The sequence below is a fragment of the Syngnathus scovelli genome, chromosome 17, assembly GCF_024217435.2.
Source record: "Syngnathus scovelli strain Florida chromosome 17, RoL_Ssco_1.2, whole genome shotgun sequence".
NCBI classification, from domain to species: domain Eukaryota; kingdom Metazoa; phylum Chordata; class Actinopteri; order Syngnathiformes; family Syngnathidae; genus Syngnathus; species Syngnathus scovelli.
Window position 1 is genome coordinate 9,945,449 of NC_090863.1, and position 14,282 is coordinate 9,959,730.

Below are 14,282 nucleotides of genomic sequence, written 5' to 3' on the forward strand. Positions count from 1 at the left end.
TTATCTGCCGATTGATATTTGATTTTTCTTTGCACAGTTTTTGTATCTCGGACAGTTGGCGCCGCCATTTGTCATTTTGATGTGACGGGGGAGTCTGCATATATGCTAACACTATTGCCTTGCAAATACCTGGTTATTGAATAGCGGGGTGGAAAAAAAATATTTTTGGGGCGGGGTTGGGCGGTCTATTTGTCATCTTTTAGCCTCCTTCAGTCTCACCATGGCAACTGGAGCAGGAAACAATTCAGGTACTCAGTGCTTTCTAAATAGGTATTTAAAATAAAAAAGAAATCCATCCATCTATTTTCTATATCACTTATCTCATGCTTACCAAAATAAACTTACCGTATTTTCCGCACTATAAGGCACACCTAAAAACCGCAAATTTTCTCGAAAACCGACAGTGTTGCTGCAATGTCATGTTGAAATAATAAAATGAAAAAGGCCTTTCTTAAACTATTACACTAAGTTGGAAGCATATAAAACAACTCTCCAAAGGTTTCGGGTATGTTAAAAAATTCGGGGTCTATATTTTAAAGGCTAACAAATGTTGTATAGCTTTTTTTTGCTGCATGTTCACTCATCATCTATTTAGTGTTGTTGACATTCTTGCATTTTAGCTTGACATTTCTTTCATGTTGCGAGAATACCAAAGTAATTACTCACTAAGACTGGCTTGATAAAAAATTGATGAATTATTAGACGTCCAAGAGTCAGAGTAGCCTACTGTTATTTAATATGGCACTGTGAAGAAAAGCCTTTTTTGTTTTTGTTACAAGGGACAAAAGCTGGATGGCTGTTTTTAATGATTCTTATTTGTTACAGATGGAATTCTATACATGAGCGTTGTCCAAATAAGGTTTCAGTAGCATCGTGTTTTAATCCCATTACCCTGTTAAGTATTCTCTAGGAAATTACTGAGCCCCCAGGGGATCCTAATGCTACGTCTTGAGTTCAATTTACCCACTGCGGGACTGGAAGAAATTGTCTTTTTTTCTACATTGTAGTGCGGGCTTTCCCAAGGACACCCACAAGCATTGTGCACCGAATCAACCGGGAAGCGGGACTTTTAGCTGTTTACCTCCCAAAAATGTACATTTTGTTGTAACAAGGAACAGAACGAAAGAGGTGCAAAAGAGATTGGAAAACAGAGGTCATTTTCCCTGCAAGATGCTTAGCCCCGCCTCCTTGTTCTTTTTTGTGTACAGTATATGTGTGAGTCAGGCAGCTTTCCTACACGCTGTGATCCTGATTCAAAAAGAGGAAAAGATGATACTAAAGATAGGCACAGTTGTGTTTTGTAAAGATATGGTCAAAGTTGAATATTCTAAACATTCTGCACCACAACTCAAACTAATCATTTCCAGGTCATTCCTTGTTAAAGTCTGCGAAAAACAAGAGCATTAGCCAAACAAATTGATGGTAATTCTGCTGTCTGCCTAAATTGTCGATCCAGCCACAGACTGTTTTTTTCTTCCACCCAGGATCCGAGTTTAAATGCACGTTATTAAATGTGAAAGTATTTGATTACTTATGGAAGCTGAACAAAATTGCAGTTTTTGTTATGCCCTTATTTTTACCCTTAATGTTTCCACTTTAGTTGTTTTTTTTTAGTTAAATTGTATTTTGCAAATGGCAGCGGTGTTTTGTCTTATTATTCTGCAAAAATGGGAAAAATGCAAGGTCGATTTTCTTTCATATAAAATATCTTATATTCACTCGTTTAAATGCACATATAGGATACCTACTGTAACTATCCACTAATCTATTAGCACTGGAGATAAGACTGCTCTTTCTCCTTATTTCATCACTCTTGTGAAAGGATAAAGATAGATCACTCAACGTGTGGTGTTACGTTTCCTCCTAACAAGAAAGGTCATAGTGAGACCAGAGGTTTCCTCACATCAATTTCACACCTGCTAGAACTTTGAGGAAACAACTAAACAAAAGGTGCTGACATGTTGATGTCTTATTTGTTGACATATTGGTAAATCCAGTTTATTTGGAATTTGTATTTTTGGAATCCTCAGCTGCAAGACGCATCTATTAACCGACTCAGACAGCGATTCAGTTTAGAAATTTAAAATGGAATATAGTTCTGACGAGTCGTCTTGAGTTTGCCAAATCACTTCTCAAATGTCAAAATAAGTTATAACACACAAGAAGCAAGCACCATTATTGTACGAAATAATGCAAGTTGACTTTGTGACAACTAACGCCTGCAAATAACTCAACTCCTACAATGAACCCCAAAGAATTCTGGATGTGGATCAGTCAAATGTGACAAATTATTTATAGTGTTGATGACTGCCTATCAAGGTCCTTGAGCTAAACATCTTTTCATGATAATGGGCTTTGGGAATAGCAAGAAGTAGAAACACGGCTGGTAATCATTTAATTATTTTGTAGTTTGGTTTCAGTCGAGACATGAGTGGGTTTAGAATGACAATTTGATGTGGGGCACAATTGCTGAAGCAAAATGTGGGCCAAACAGCAATGGAAACTAAATACTAAATAAATATGCATGTGTATGTTTCACCTGTAAGGAGCTCTCGGATCTCTACATCGGTGGTTTTCCGGAGAAGTCGGACCAGAGCCGGTATTCCTCCACAGTTTTTTAGTGCAATCTTGTTGTCGTCATTGGCCTTCCCATAGACCAAGTTGCGAAGAGCTCCGCAGGCGCTGCGGTGCACGTCGGTCATACGGTGGTCCAGCAAGTCTACGAGAAGCTGGATGCCACCTTGTCGTCGAATCTTAGGAAAAGAACGGTAGAAGAATCGTATAGTATCATCTCTTGGCACCTTCCCAAATAACTTCCACTAAAAAATGCATGGAAGTGGTTAGTGTAACTTTATTTTCCAATCCTTCTGTCTAGTGTGCATTCAAATGCATTTTCTCAGTAAACTTCTTGCGTTCACAAAATCAGGAGAATCATCTTGTCCTGAGCCTGCTGATTTTCTCCGAGCCTCACTACTGAATAACCAAACCAATCACAAAGCAACAACATGTTTCGGGGCGGGATTAGCGATGTCCCGATGGAGAATTTTAGACTTCCGATCTAATTTTTTTAGCCTGAATTAAGATACTTAATAGTCCCTCCTTTCCTGATTCCAGATTGGAACGGTTCCTGTCAAGAAGAACACCGTTGAGTTTTTTATGTATTAATCTGGCTCTTGTCAGGTTACTGTGTTTCTGAATATTAAATGAGTGTTATATTTTAAATATGTTAAACCACTTTCACACTTGAAAGAGTGTGATTTCCTCCCACTCATGTCCTACCAAGAGCATTGAGATCCCCTACCAGAATGAGGCAGTCCTCAGCAGCAACCCCTCCCTCCCCTTAGTGGTTCGGGGGATATGGAGAGAGAGAGACACAATCTCATCCCCGGCTATTCCTCAGCTTTCTCACTGTATTTTTAATGCATGCTGACGGATGTGCTTTGAAGAATATTGCTTGTCCCAATTAGATCCCTTAGATTCATGGGCAGGGTTAATACCGTTGAGTAAAGTTGAATGGCGTCGCATTAGAGAGACAGATGTTTTCAAAAGGGATCTTGAGTGACAAGAGGTCACGAGGTTAAACAGGAAGAGCAGCGGCATATTCAAAGTTGTGTTAAGACGGTGTAATGAGATATTAATGCCATCTAATATGGAGCTCAACGTTTGAAAAAGAGTCTCCTGGCGGTGTGCCTTGAATTTCAGTCTATGGAACTGACTTGTATATTTGTTTTTACTTCACTGTGCCTCCAGGGATGCAATATAAAATGTAATATATGATTTCAGGATTTAAAAACTAGTTATTCAATTAAAAAGAAATTACACTCTTTTGGAATGAAGTGATCTTTTTCTGCTTGATGAAAGATTATAATCAGTAATTTCCTGTGGAGAGCCACAGGTGAATAAAAATACAAATGAATTGATAAAATAGATTTATGGGGTTTCGAGGATTATCGGAATTCAGTTTTGCAGATCCAAGTCTCATTATTTATGTTGCTTTTTCTGATTTTTTCTTATTGGCAATGATTAAAGCGTTATGATATTACATGTTTGCTTTCACAAAAAAAAAAAAACAGGTCTAGTGTATTTTTGAACTACATTCGAGGATTACAGTGCAAAAACTCAAGTTATCAGGGAAATCTTTTTGGTTTTTTCCTTCGTTGGAAAAGCGGAATTGCTGACAAATCGGCTTTTGTAAAGGGCACGCTCCAGCGTGTGTGTGTGTGTGTGCGTGTGTGTGTGTGTGTGTATTTGGGTTCTGGTTTGACATGTTGAGATTAAGGGGACACCATTTTGACATACATTGCAACCCAAAGGCACAAAGGTCTCAATGAGTAAAGCATGTCATCTGGAGTCTAGCCCAAATCCTCAATCTTGCATGTGCTGCGACAAGCCTCTGTCATAAACCAATTGCAGCTGGCGTGCTGGCAGGGCTCAAACTTCTCTGAATACAGTAAAAAAAGAAGGAACCTCGTTGAGTGCTTGGTCTTTGGAGGAATACAATCACGTTGGAACAAACAGATTGTACAGTGGAGCAAATGACAAACGTTTGTCCTCTTCATCATTACCTCACACTTGATCTTGTTGTCTCCAAAGCAAAGATGTTGGAGGTAGGCGGCGGCGTTGGACTGGACCGATGGGAACTGATGTTGTAACATTTGGATCACCTCCGGCAGCTCTGGATCCCTCCAACCAAACTCCCTGCAGGGATAGACACAAAGAGAACATTACTACAAGTGGGACCATTTTTTTTTATTTTGAGAGAGTGTGCACCTGATTGGAAATGTTTATTAAGTAGAGACTAAGATTCCAAAAGGTAGTGACTGCTACATTTACCGTATTTTCCGGACTATAAGGTGCACCTTCAATGAAGGGCCCATTTTAAAGCTTTGTCCTTATATAAGGCGCACCGGACTATAAGGCGCACCATTAATGCATCATGTCAGATTTTTAATCCAAATCAAATCATTCTCCATTTTATCTTTTTTATTTCAACTTCAGACGCAACAAATTACTTTATAATCACAAAATAATGATCCAAAGTCTTTTTGATTCATGATTCATAGTCTTCAGCGGGCCACTTATGATTGATTTCATGACACAATGCTTTGGGCCAGTTTAAATTTAGGAATTCGGTCCCTATATAAGGCCCACCGGACTATAAGGCGCACTGTCGGCTTTTGAGAAAATTTTAGGTTTTTCGGTGCGCCTTATAGTCCGGAAAATACGGTATATCAACAATAAATGCTAACAGTGAAATTCACCAAACTCAAACCATGAATACAGTCCAATGATTTATAATTTAACTTCAGATTCTGGGAGAGTCTTACTGCAACATAAAATTAAATTCTTCCTATTAAAAAAAAAAAAAAATTGTATCATTCATGTTTTTCACTGACAGTTTTTTTTTTTTTTAACCTTTCTTCATTCAGGTTGGCCCTATTTCTATACCACTTCTGCATCAGGCTCACGTGTGGCTTAGCAATTCTGTGAACCAAATAGCAAATTCCACACAAACACATTTTCCCAGGTGCAAATGAGACTTTTCCTCCATAGGGCTTATTTACTTTAGTTTTAGCCTGCTGAAGGTTTGCTTAATGTATTTGCTCTCAGGCAGAATTACAGTGCATACACATTTTCACACACACAAACACCCCAACATACACATGTACCCTCAGGCAAGCTCAGTAACCCTATAAATATGTGAAAAGGGTGTTTGTGATGAAAGAAATAATTAATGTGAGAATGATGTGACAAGAGAGAATAAAGTTAAGGCAAAATCTGAAAGTGGAGTTGAAGAAGGGCTTGCTCAGGCTTATCAGATATTGACAAGCTTCCTACTTTTGGGAGACTTATCAATAATCAAAAGAGATAAAAGTATCCTGTTTCTTGGGACCAACTGAAAGTGGATCATCTTTTTTTGAGTTTTTCCTTGCACTTTTGGGAGCTTAAGATCAGGGGATGCTTTGAGAATAATTGTTAATTTTGGCTATGTGAAGCCCTTTGAGACTGTTTGTGATTTAGGGCTATACAAATAAACTTGACTTGACTTGACTTGACTTTTTTCCACTCAATGTGATTTTGCCCGCAGGTGGAAGGAAGTGCTTTTGCTGTGATTTTCTCTCTATTACTTGTAATAATTTAACTTTTGGTGATACAGCTTGTCGGAGGTACAATATCGTGAGTTCCAGTTTGATATGAATGTTTCAGATTTCTATGATGTTTCGGTTCGACATAGAGTAGGTAGATTGTAAATCATTTCACTTGCATCTTACTTTGAATGTTCCACCATAGTAATCCCAATAGACATGCTCGCATTTGAAAATCTGAACAGCAGCTACGGGAAAGAGCTGGCTCACATCAAGCACTTACAAACTCAAAGGAAACTATCTGGCTGGTTTGCAATTGTGTTTCTTTTTTAATGCTAAAGTTCGCATGATCATCATCATCAGGATACACCTTGAACCAGTCGCCACCCAATCGCCATGGTGACGCCACACAAATTAAAAACATGACAATTTCCAACTTTAAAGTGGAGAGTAGTACATGAACCAATTGGATCAATTTTTTGGAGTATGTCAAGAATAGAACGCTCCGTGTACAGGACTGTCTCAGAAAATTAGAATATTGTGATAAAGTTTTTTTATTTTCTGTAATGCAATTAAAAAAAAAAAAAATCTCATACATTCTGGATTCATTACAAATCAACTGAAATATTGCAAGCCTTTTATTAATTTAATTTTTGTTTTTTAATTGCATTACAGAAAATAAAGAACTTTATCATAATATTCTAATTTTCTGAGCCAGTTCTGTATATGTTAGCAACCAGGCTAACAACCACATAAATATCATGCAAAGTGGTTTATTACTCTACAAACCACAAAAATGCGTCACACTTGTTATGATTGACTTTCTCAACCCAAACAAAGCAATTAGTACTTCATAGCTACAATCTAAAAGGGACTTGACAGGTGACACTTGCAATAAATAAAAGGACACTAACAGGATTTGCTCACTCACTTTCCATCAATTCACATATTTATTATCGAACTAGAACGAGAGAAAACGCCATGCATAAGTTATAGAACAAAGAGAGTGAGGTAAACAAAGCATGAACACATGCAGAAAAAGGACATGGCTTGGAAAAGAAAATGTCGGATTATAAAGTGGGATGTCACAGTGGATCAAACTCAAAGCCTAATTCCTTCTTCAGGCAAGCACACGTACAACATACATGTTGTGGAATTTTTGATGAAGTGGGGAATAGTGTAGATATTCTGGGACCAAATTACCAGCGGCCATTACATCTGTCAAACGCAAGAGCAAATCAGTTTAAATCGAAAGCGTTTTCTTTTCTTCTTTCTTTCCTGCCTAAAAGAACTGCACTATAATGGTTCATTCATTCAACTATCAAAGTCAGCTTGAAGCTATATTACATCTTTTTTTTCTCAGCAGGTCTGTCTCGCTTGCTGTGAATATGTGTTCCAGCAAAAAAAAAAATTGAGGGGATGTGCTCCCAGCCCAAAACATTGTCTGTCAATATCACAGCAGGATAAATAAATACAAGTGAACCATCTGTGAACATCAAGCAACAGAAAATTCACCATAAAATGAAAAATAATCGTTGTGCAATCGTTTCTAACCATTAACACCATTTTATTGTCGTCGTGAATTTGTCATGTATGCTTAATGTGTCCAAATGTTTTTTTAACCACTATTTAGGTTTTGTTTATATCTGAGGTACGGCTGAATGACCTCAGCGACCCTCATAAACAAAAGCTTATGTGGTTTAACACATTTGATCTGACACAGTGTTACTTATTTTGAGAAATTGAGCAGAATAATAATGCGCACATGACTACATCTTGAAGTTTTGATGGCAAGATTAATGACCTCATCTCTAATATTTTCACTTCAAGGCACATCGAGCAAATTGCTAAGTGATCTGTGTTGGTTTCTTTTCTATCAGCTTCTGTGTGTACTATAAATAGCTTGTTTTTGTTTAGCCACAGTCCTAGCTCGCTTCTGCTGGGCTTGTGGATTTTTTGAATATTAACAAAAGTCGGACTTATAATTAGAATACAGTCCAGGGTGAAGGAAAGGATATTTGGAAAAGGAAAAACTGAATCACTCTCTGGGAAAGCATTGTTTTCCCTCATCAAATTACTCAGCGTGCCAATGTGTGTGTATGTGTGTGTGTGTGTTTGTGTGTGTGTGTTCACTTCTGCTACCAAAGAGAGCTTAATGTTTCATTTGACAATTCAATGGACTGGGACAAAAGTAGTGACGGACTGTCAATTCACTCTTTGTTTCTAAGCAACCAGGTGGTGCTATCTTTCATGGCCACTTGTCTGTGAACGTGTGTGTGTGTGTGTGTGTGTTTATGCTACAATTCATCATGTTAGGATGCAGAACACCCAGAGCAGGTCTTAATTCCCACCAATATCTGGAGGGAAAGAGGGCATGGCTATTTCTAATTGCTAATTTCCGATGGGTGGTTTTAAATTTATTTGCCTATTTCTACAAAACAAATTGATACAATTGAAAACACAAGCTAATATTACTTTTCTGATTTTGGAAAAAAAAAAGACATAAATTGAACTTGTTTTAATGAAGGCTTACTGATTTAAAGAGGATTTTTTTTGGATTATTTATTTGCCAGTTTTGTTTGTGTTTTTGTGAAAAATCAAATGTAATAAAACACCATGCAGTTTCACATTTTGATGTCAAACGAGGATAAAATAAACAAGTTTTTGTGAGCTGAGATACGACAGCACAGTTGATTAACTGCGTTACACCACTGCAAACTGAGAATGGAACTAAATAAATAGCACGATGGCACGCACACACCGACAAACACACAAAAGGAACAAAGACGCAAATGAGTATGGAACATAATAAAACATTTGGCATGGGCCAGATCGAGTCTCGCACAAATCTTTCATTGCTTTAAGCAACATTGCATACATAAATTTGAGTATATTGAGGCAGGCTGTCTCAGTACCAATGAACCTTGACCTGCCAGAACACCAATCAACAAATCAATCACTCAAACAGCAAACCAACCCTATCACCTATCATTCTAATAAATAAATGGCGGGTACGTCTATTTATCTTGTAAATATTAACGAAATAATAAATAGAGGCCAAATTGCATCGTATGCAACAAAATGTTTCAAAATAAAACTGAATCCAGAAGCTAAAATTGCAATTGAACAAGACTGCGAGTTTCAAAGTTAGAAAACACAGACAATGACAAAATGTCTGGATGAATCAAGAGATGAAAGGCACATGGATGAAGGGGGCTCGCGAGAAAGCCAAAGGAGAGAATGAAGAATATTTATCTCCTTTCTAGTCAGTTTAATGTCTCCAAATGTGAAAATAGCCTAGTTAGTTACTTATCTAATCCCATGATTGTTATTGAATAAAAGTAGAACTAAATTAAATAATTAGGAGCAGTTTTAGTCTGAAGAAGAAGTCATCTCAGTGTTATGTACCGCCACAATTGAGCGCCGAGAACTTTACAAAAGCAGCATCTGTTCTTCAAGTGTTGATTTGAAGACGATTCCTGTTTGATATAATCGTATGCAAAATGTACATGCGTGATAATACAAATGGAAATGTCCCAATGTACCTGTGCCGTAAAGCGAAGATGGACAGATTTAGTGAATGAGACAAAAGGTAAGATAGATGAACAGAATGTATATATAAATATATAGAAATAAATAGTAGGATTACTTTGTCATTCTTTGCTCGGCTTGATTTTGATTCCACACAAGGAATTCAGGGTCGTACCTATCGAGGTAGAGAGAAACAAGAGAGAGGTATATGTTGGCTGTCTGGCAAGAAAAGTGTAATCAGTAGTGATGATTAGTAAAGCAACTAGACTTGACTTTCTCTCAGCATTTGGTTATCAGGCAGTGGTGGAGGAGGTGGAGTAGTTCATGCACACAGAGCAGGTGGTGGAGGATGACATGTTATGGTTTATTTTTTCACAAAGTATGATGAACCTGCAGGAATTTAGTTCCTTGCAAATTCTTGGTATATTTTTAAATTGGACCCACCCTCAGTTTATTTATTTTTTCATTTGTAGATTATATTATGTACCCGTGTTACTTCAATCAGATCTGAATATGCTTTCACCACATCTTGGGCAATCGTATATGACTGACTATGACTGCACATGTTGTGAAAATAAAGAATGCACCACAGTTCTGTACTAGATGTGTCGTATCAGTGCATACAAGTGGTTGCCGGAAGCGACACATCGCTGAAAATGTGCAGGAGAGCCCAAAGAAACAATGATGGCAGGAGGAAAGAGCGATGGCAAGAACATGAGAAAACCCTTCGAGAGTTAGCCGCTCATTAGAGAGAATATTAAAAAAAAAAAGTTATTGGGCTGAGGCTAAATTTAATTTAAATTTTAGACTGAGGTCTTTGCTTTGTTTCACACGCTCAATGAGTTGATTCTCTTTCTTCATTCAGTGTCTACCTCTTGTACACAATATGGTTGTCGAATACAACGGAGCAATAAATAAATAAATGAAAAAAAACAACAACAGACTTTTTAATTGGACCTCTGGTGTGTGCAGGTGAGCTGTCACGCAAACTAGAAAGGACAGAAAAAGATGTGGTGTGATACTAAAGCCCAGATTCAGTTTTAATTCCGCTCAACTAACAGATCCTGACAATGAACTTTTGAGGAGCGTAAAAGTAGTCTGACATAGTTGGTGTAATGTCACGCTGACGGTTAGGTTGCTCTGAGCAAGATCAGTTGATGGAGAAAACAAACTGGAGTTGCGTTGAAGAGGACGAAATCGTGCAACGTGAAAGCGGCCTAAAATTTTCTTGGGTCTTGATAGGTTTGATTCTGTGAATCTGGACCTCAGTAAGTTCAGTGAGTGAGAGTGGCGAGGGAATAGAACGAAGTGCCTGATCAAAAAGCCAGAGTTGATTTCAAGCAAAGATACTTCACCTTGGGTCCTTCTGGATGCTGTCCACAGATGGAGATCGGCCCAAGGCTGCTTCGGGAGGGAGAGCCGGTCCCGACTTGCTGTAAGGCGACTCGGTGGACGGGCAGAACTGCAACGTGCGATACGGGTTGAAGTCAGGACCGCCTCCTGTCGCGAAGCTGCCTCTTTGGAAGGTGGAGGCGGCGCTCTGGCTTCCCGTTCGCTGCAAGGGGATTGGGTCGACACCGGGGGAAGATGGGGCTAAAGTGTAGGGACAGAGCAGATAGTTGAGGACTTCTTGGTACAGTTGGTTCACCACTAATGTAGTTTGAAGAGGAGCAGAGTGGAGGAAGAGGACAATATACCAACATTCCAAAACCAGGTTTTACGCACGGGACATCAACAGCACAAATGGTAGAATGGATAAGAAGAAAATAAGAGAAAAAAAGCATTAATAGATTGATAAATAAATAAATAAAACTATGAATGAATAAATGAATAAAAAAATATACAAAAATAAATAAATAAATAAATAAATAAATAAATAAATAAATAAATAAATAAATACATAAATAAATACTTCTAAAAACTATAGATTGAAAGCTTACTATCCCCATTTGCACAAAAACTAAAACCACAAAAGTAAATATAGTTGTGCTTTAGCTTGAAAAATGACAAAAATGTGAACCAAAAGTGTTGTTGGGTCGCCCGAGTATATGTCCGAGTGAGCAAAAATCCAGCGTTCCACCATGCACATCTTGTAAATGCTGTTCATGCAGCAATAAAAAAGGGTTTGAATTCTCTAGCAGGTGCTCGCTAACATTTCATTGCAAACATTTTAGGACAAGGGTGATTTACTTTTATTACAAAGCGCCCAAGCCAATGCCCAGAGGATTAATTCCGATTAATTGTCAGCCTTAAAACGAATTATCTACCAGACTGTGACCGAGGGAAACTTTGCCATTGAGACCCCAATTAGATTTGCCTACCCGATCTGGTAAATAGTACGGCACAATCAGATGGAAGGTGGACATTTCTTCACAAAAACATTTTAATTGCATTCAATGAAGCCCCACACCACGGAAACCATCCTGAGTGGGTGAATGCTGCATCACTCTCTCCTACTTCTTTTATCCTGCACTTTGTTCACACTATTATGTGATGTCTTGTTCACAGTAGTTTCTAAATTTAGATGATTCAAAGCACAATGTAGCTATATATAGTTCTGGGCTATTTAAATCTGTTTTATGTGTGTTACTAGAGAGTTTGATGCCTCGTCTATTTGCTTCTTATGACTCAAATTTATAAAGCGTTTTATGGTTGCAACAAACTGTTTTATTAACATTGCAAATGGATGTTTAATCAAAGCCATTCATTTATTTGTAGCGGTTCTTCAAATACTGTCACTTGCATTTAGCATTACCCATCATGTGACTATTTAGTATTTATTTTTTTCCTCCATTTTACAATTTTTTTATTCAGTATTGCAAATGTTGACGCATTACGATCAGTAATTAACGGTTTCTCTTTTATTTTGTAATTTCCACAGCCAGCAACGGCCCATTTTAGCTCACCTTGTCCTCTTAGGTTGGGTTTGGTGTAGACTCTGTCTTCGTATATGGGGTCGATGTGATGCTCCGGAGACTGCAGTGGTCGCAACTCAGAGCCGAGGTGACTGTGCTGGCTGCTGTAAGAACCTCTGGAGCCTGTGGCACACAGCCATGATGAAGGTTACATTCAAAAGGTGGAATGACTCACAGGATATTGTCTGTACTAAGAAAACAAAACCATTTTAGATTCATAATAATAAACCTCAGTTATTTTAGGTTCTTAAAAAATAAGAGATGTGTGACAACACACGGAAATCTGAAATCGTGATTTCTACCTGCCAGGCTTCCAGGCCTTTTCAGGGTTGCATTGGCGTACAGCTCGTGGGAAATTTTGTAGGTTTCTCCTCCGATGTGATGCAGCATGCGCTTGGTTGGCGACAAAGTGGCGTAGCTTCCCACTACCGAGCTCAGCTGGTGGATAGGCGATGACGTGTGGTTTCCTCCTGATGGGGCTGCCATGGAAAGCGGGGAGGAGGGGCCACCGCCACCCGGTGGCACCATGTTGATAGGTGATGAGGTGCTGCAAGGAAAAGTACGTCAAGCCGGTACGAATACAATTGTGACAAGGTTTTGAGACACTGCATGATTGCATTAAAAATTCATTATTATGCTCCAGTCGGATTTAAACTGCCTTTACGAGAATAATAATCATCAGATTTGATTGACAGTATCACACGTATGTGTAATGTTTTTGTCGCCCCATTTAGTTGTTGTTATTATGCGGTGCGGTTCTCCAACTTTGCCTACTACAACTATCCAACGGCAAATATTGTTATTACTGGCTCATTAGCATACAAGAGGCACATCTATTGTTGTGTTGTGTAACGTTTTTTGTGTGTAATGGGGCAGGTTAAATGTTAGTATAGGAGAGTGAACCGACGCGAACTAACCTGTAGGACTTGGCAAGACGACTTGGGGACTGTTTAGGTGATGACACCCGATGTAGGGTGGCATAACTGGGCATGTCGGAGGACGCGGTACCTAGGCGCTGCAGCTTGGTCGGAGATCCCATCATCTGCAGAGGGGAGCTCACACGCTGAAATAGAGAGGTTTGGACTTCATTCAAATGAATGGCAGTAAGCTTAAATATTAATCAAACCTGTGTAGTCGTTATATTCATCGAGATGAACTGACTGACAAGTAGATTGAATGTTCTGATGTGCTACTGCGGCTCTACAATGTGTGACCAGAACAAATGAAATGCTCCTTCATGAATGTGCTAGAGACCTTAAATTATTTTAATTACAACAAGTTTGGTTGGATTAGGCTGACTAGATGATTATTATATCTTTTTGATATTCTACTGGATTGCCAAAATGCATGAAGGACAGCACAAGTATCAACTATTCCACAAATACACAGAATCTCAATTCTATAGTAATTTAAACAAAAATCACTGCAGTTCATTTAGCGAGCACATCTGCCTCACAATAGTTCCTGGTTCTAATCTCATCTTGGAGTTTGGATGTTCTCTCTATGCTTGCGTTTATTAAGGTTTCTCTGATTGTGCATGATCTACGACACTAATAAATACCAATGCTACAATTCTGTTATGACATTTGCATCGTTTGGCATTTATTCAGTCACATGATACTGAATAAATCTTCCTCTCACTTCTAGTGTGTGTTTGTGTGTGTGTATGTGAGAGAGTGAGCGAGAGAGGGGCTGCAGGTGTACGTATATTTTGGAGTGAGAGCAGCTGCATCACTTGCTATAAATACTC

General features: G+C 38.5%; 1 protein-coding gene across 8 annotated transcripts in view; it reads right to left on the reverse strand.

Moving 5' to 3' along the window:
• Positions 1 to 14,282, reverse strand: part of ctnnd2b (catenin (cadherin-associated protein), delta 2b) — a 74,156-nt gene that overhangs the window by 17,025 nt on the left and 42,849 nt on the right. For 4 of the 8 annotated variants that reach the window (XM_068653544.1, XM_068653543.1, XM_068648595.1 and 1 more), the window contains 7 exons: positions 13,450 to 13,595; positions 12,835 to 13,079; positions 12,524 to 12,655; positions 10,973 to 11,267; positions 9,736 to 9,792; positions 4,566 to 4,698; positions 2,540 to 2,753 (listed from right to left, as the gene is read on the reverse strand). In XM_068653544.1, coding sequence (XP_068509645.1) covers positions 2,540 to 2,753; positions 4,566 to 4,698; positions 9,736 to 9,792; positions 10,973 to 11,267; positions 12,524 to 12,655; positions 12,835 to 13,079; positions 13,450 to 13,595 — 1,222 coding nt within the window. The remainder of the gene's footprint in view (positions 1 to 2,539; positions 2,754 to 4,565; positions 4,699 to 9,735; positions 9,793 to 10,972; positions 11,268 to 12,523; positions 12,656 to 12,834; positions 13,080 to 13,449; positions 13,596 to 14,282) is intronic. The other 4 variants (XM_068648597.1, XM_068653545.1, XM_068648594.1 and 1 more) reach the window with 2 other exon arrangements.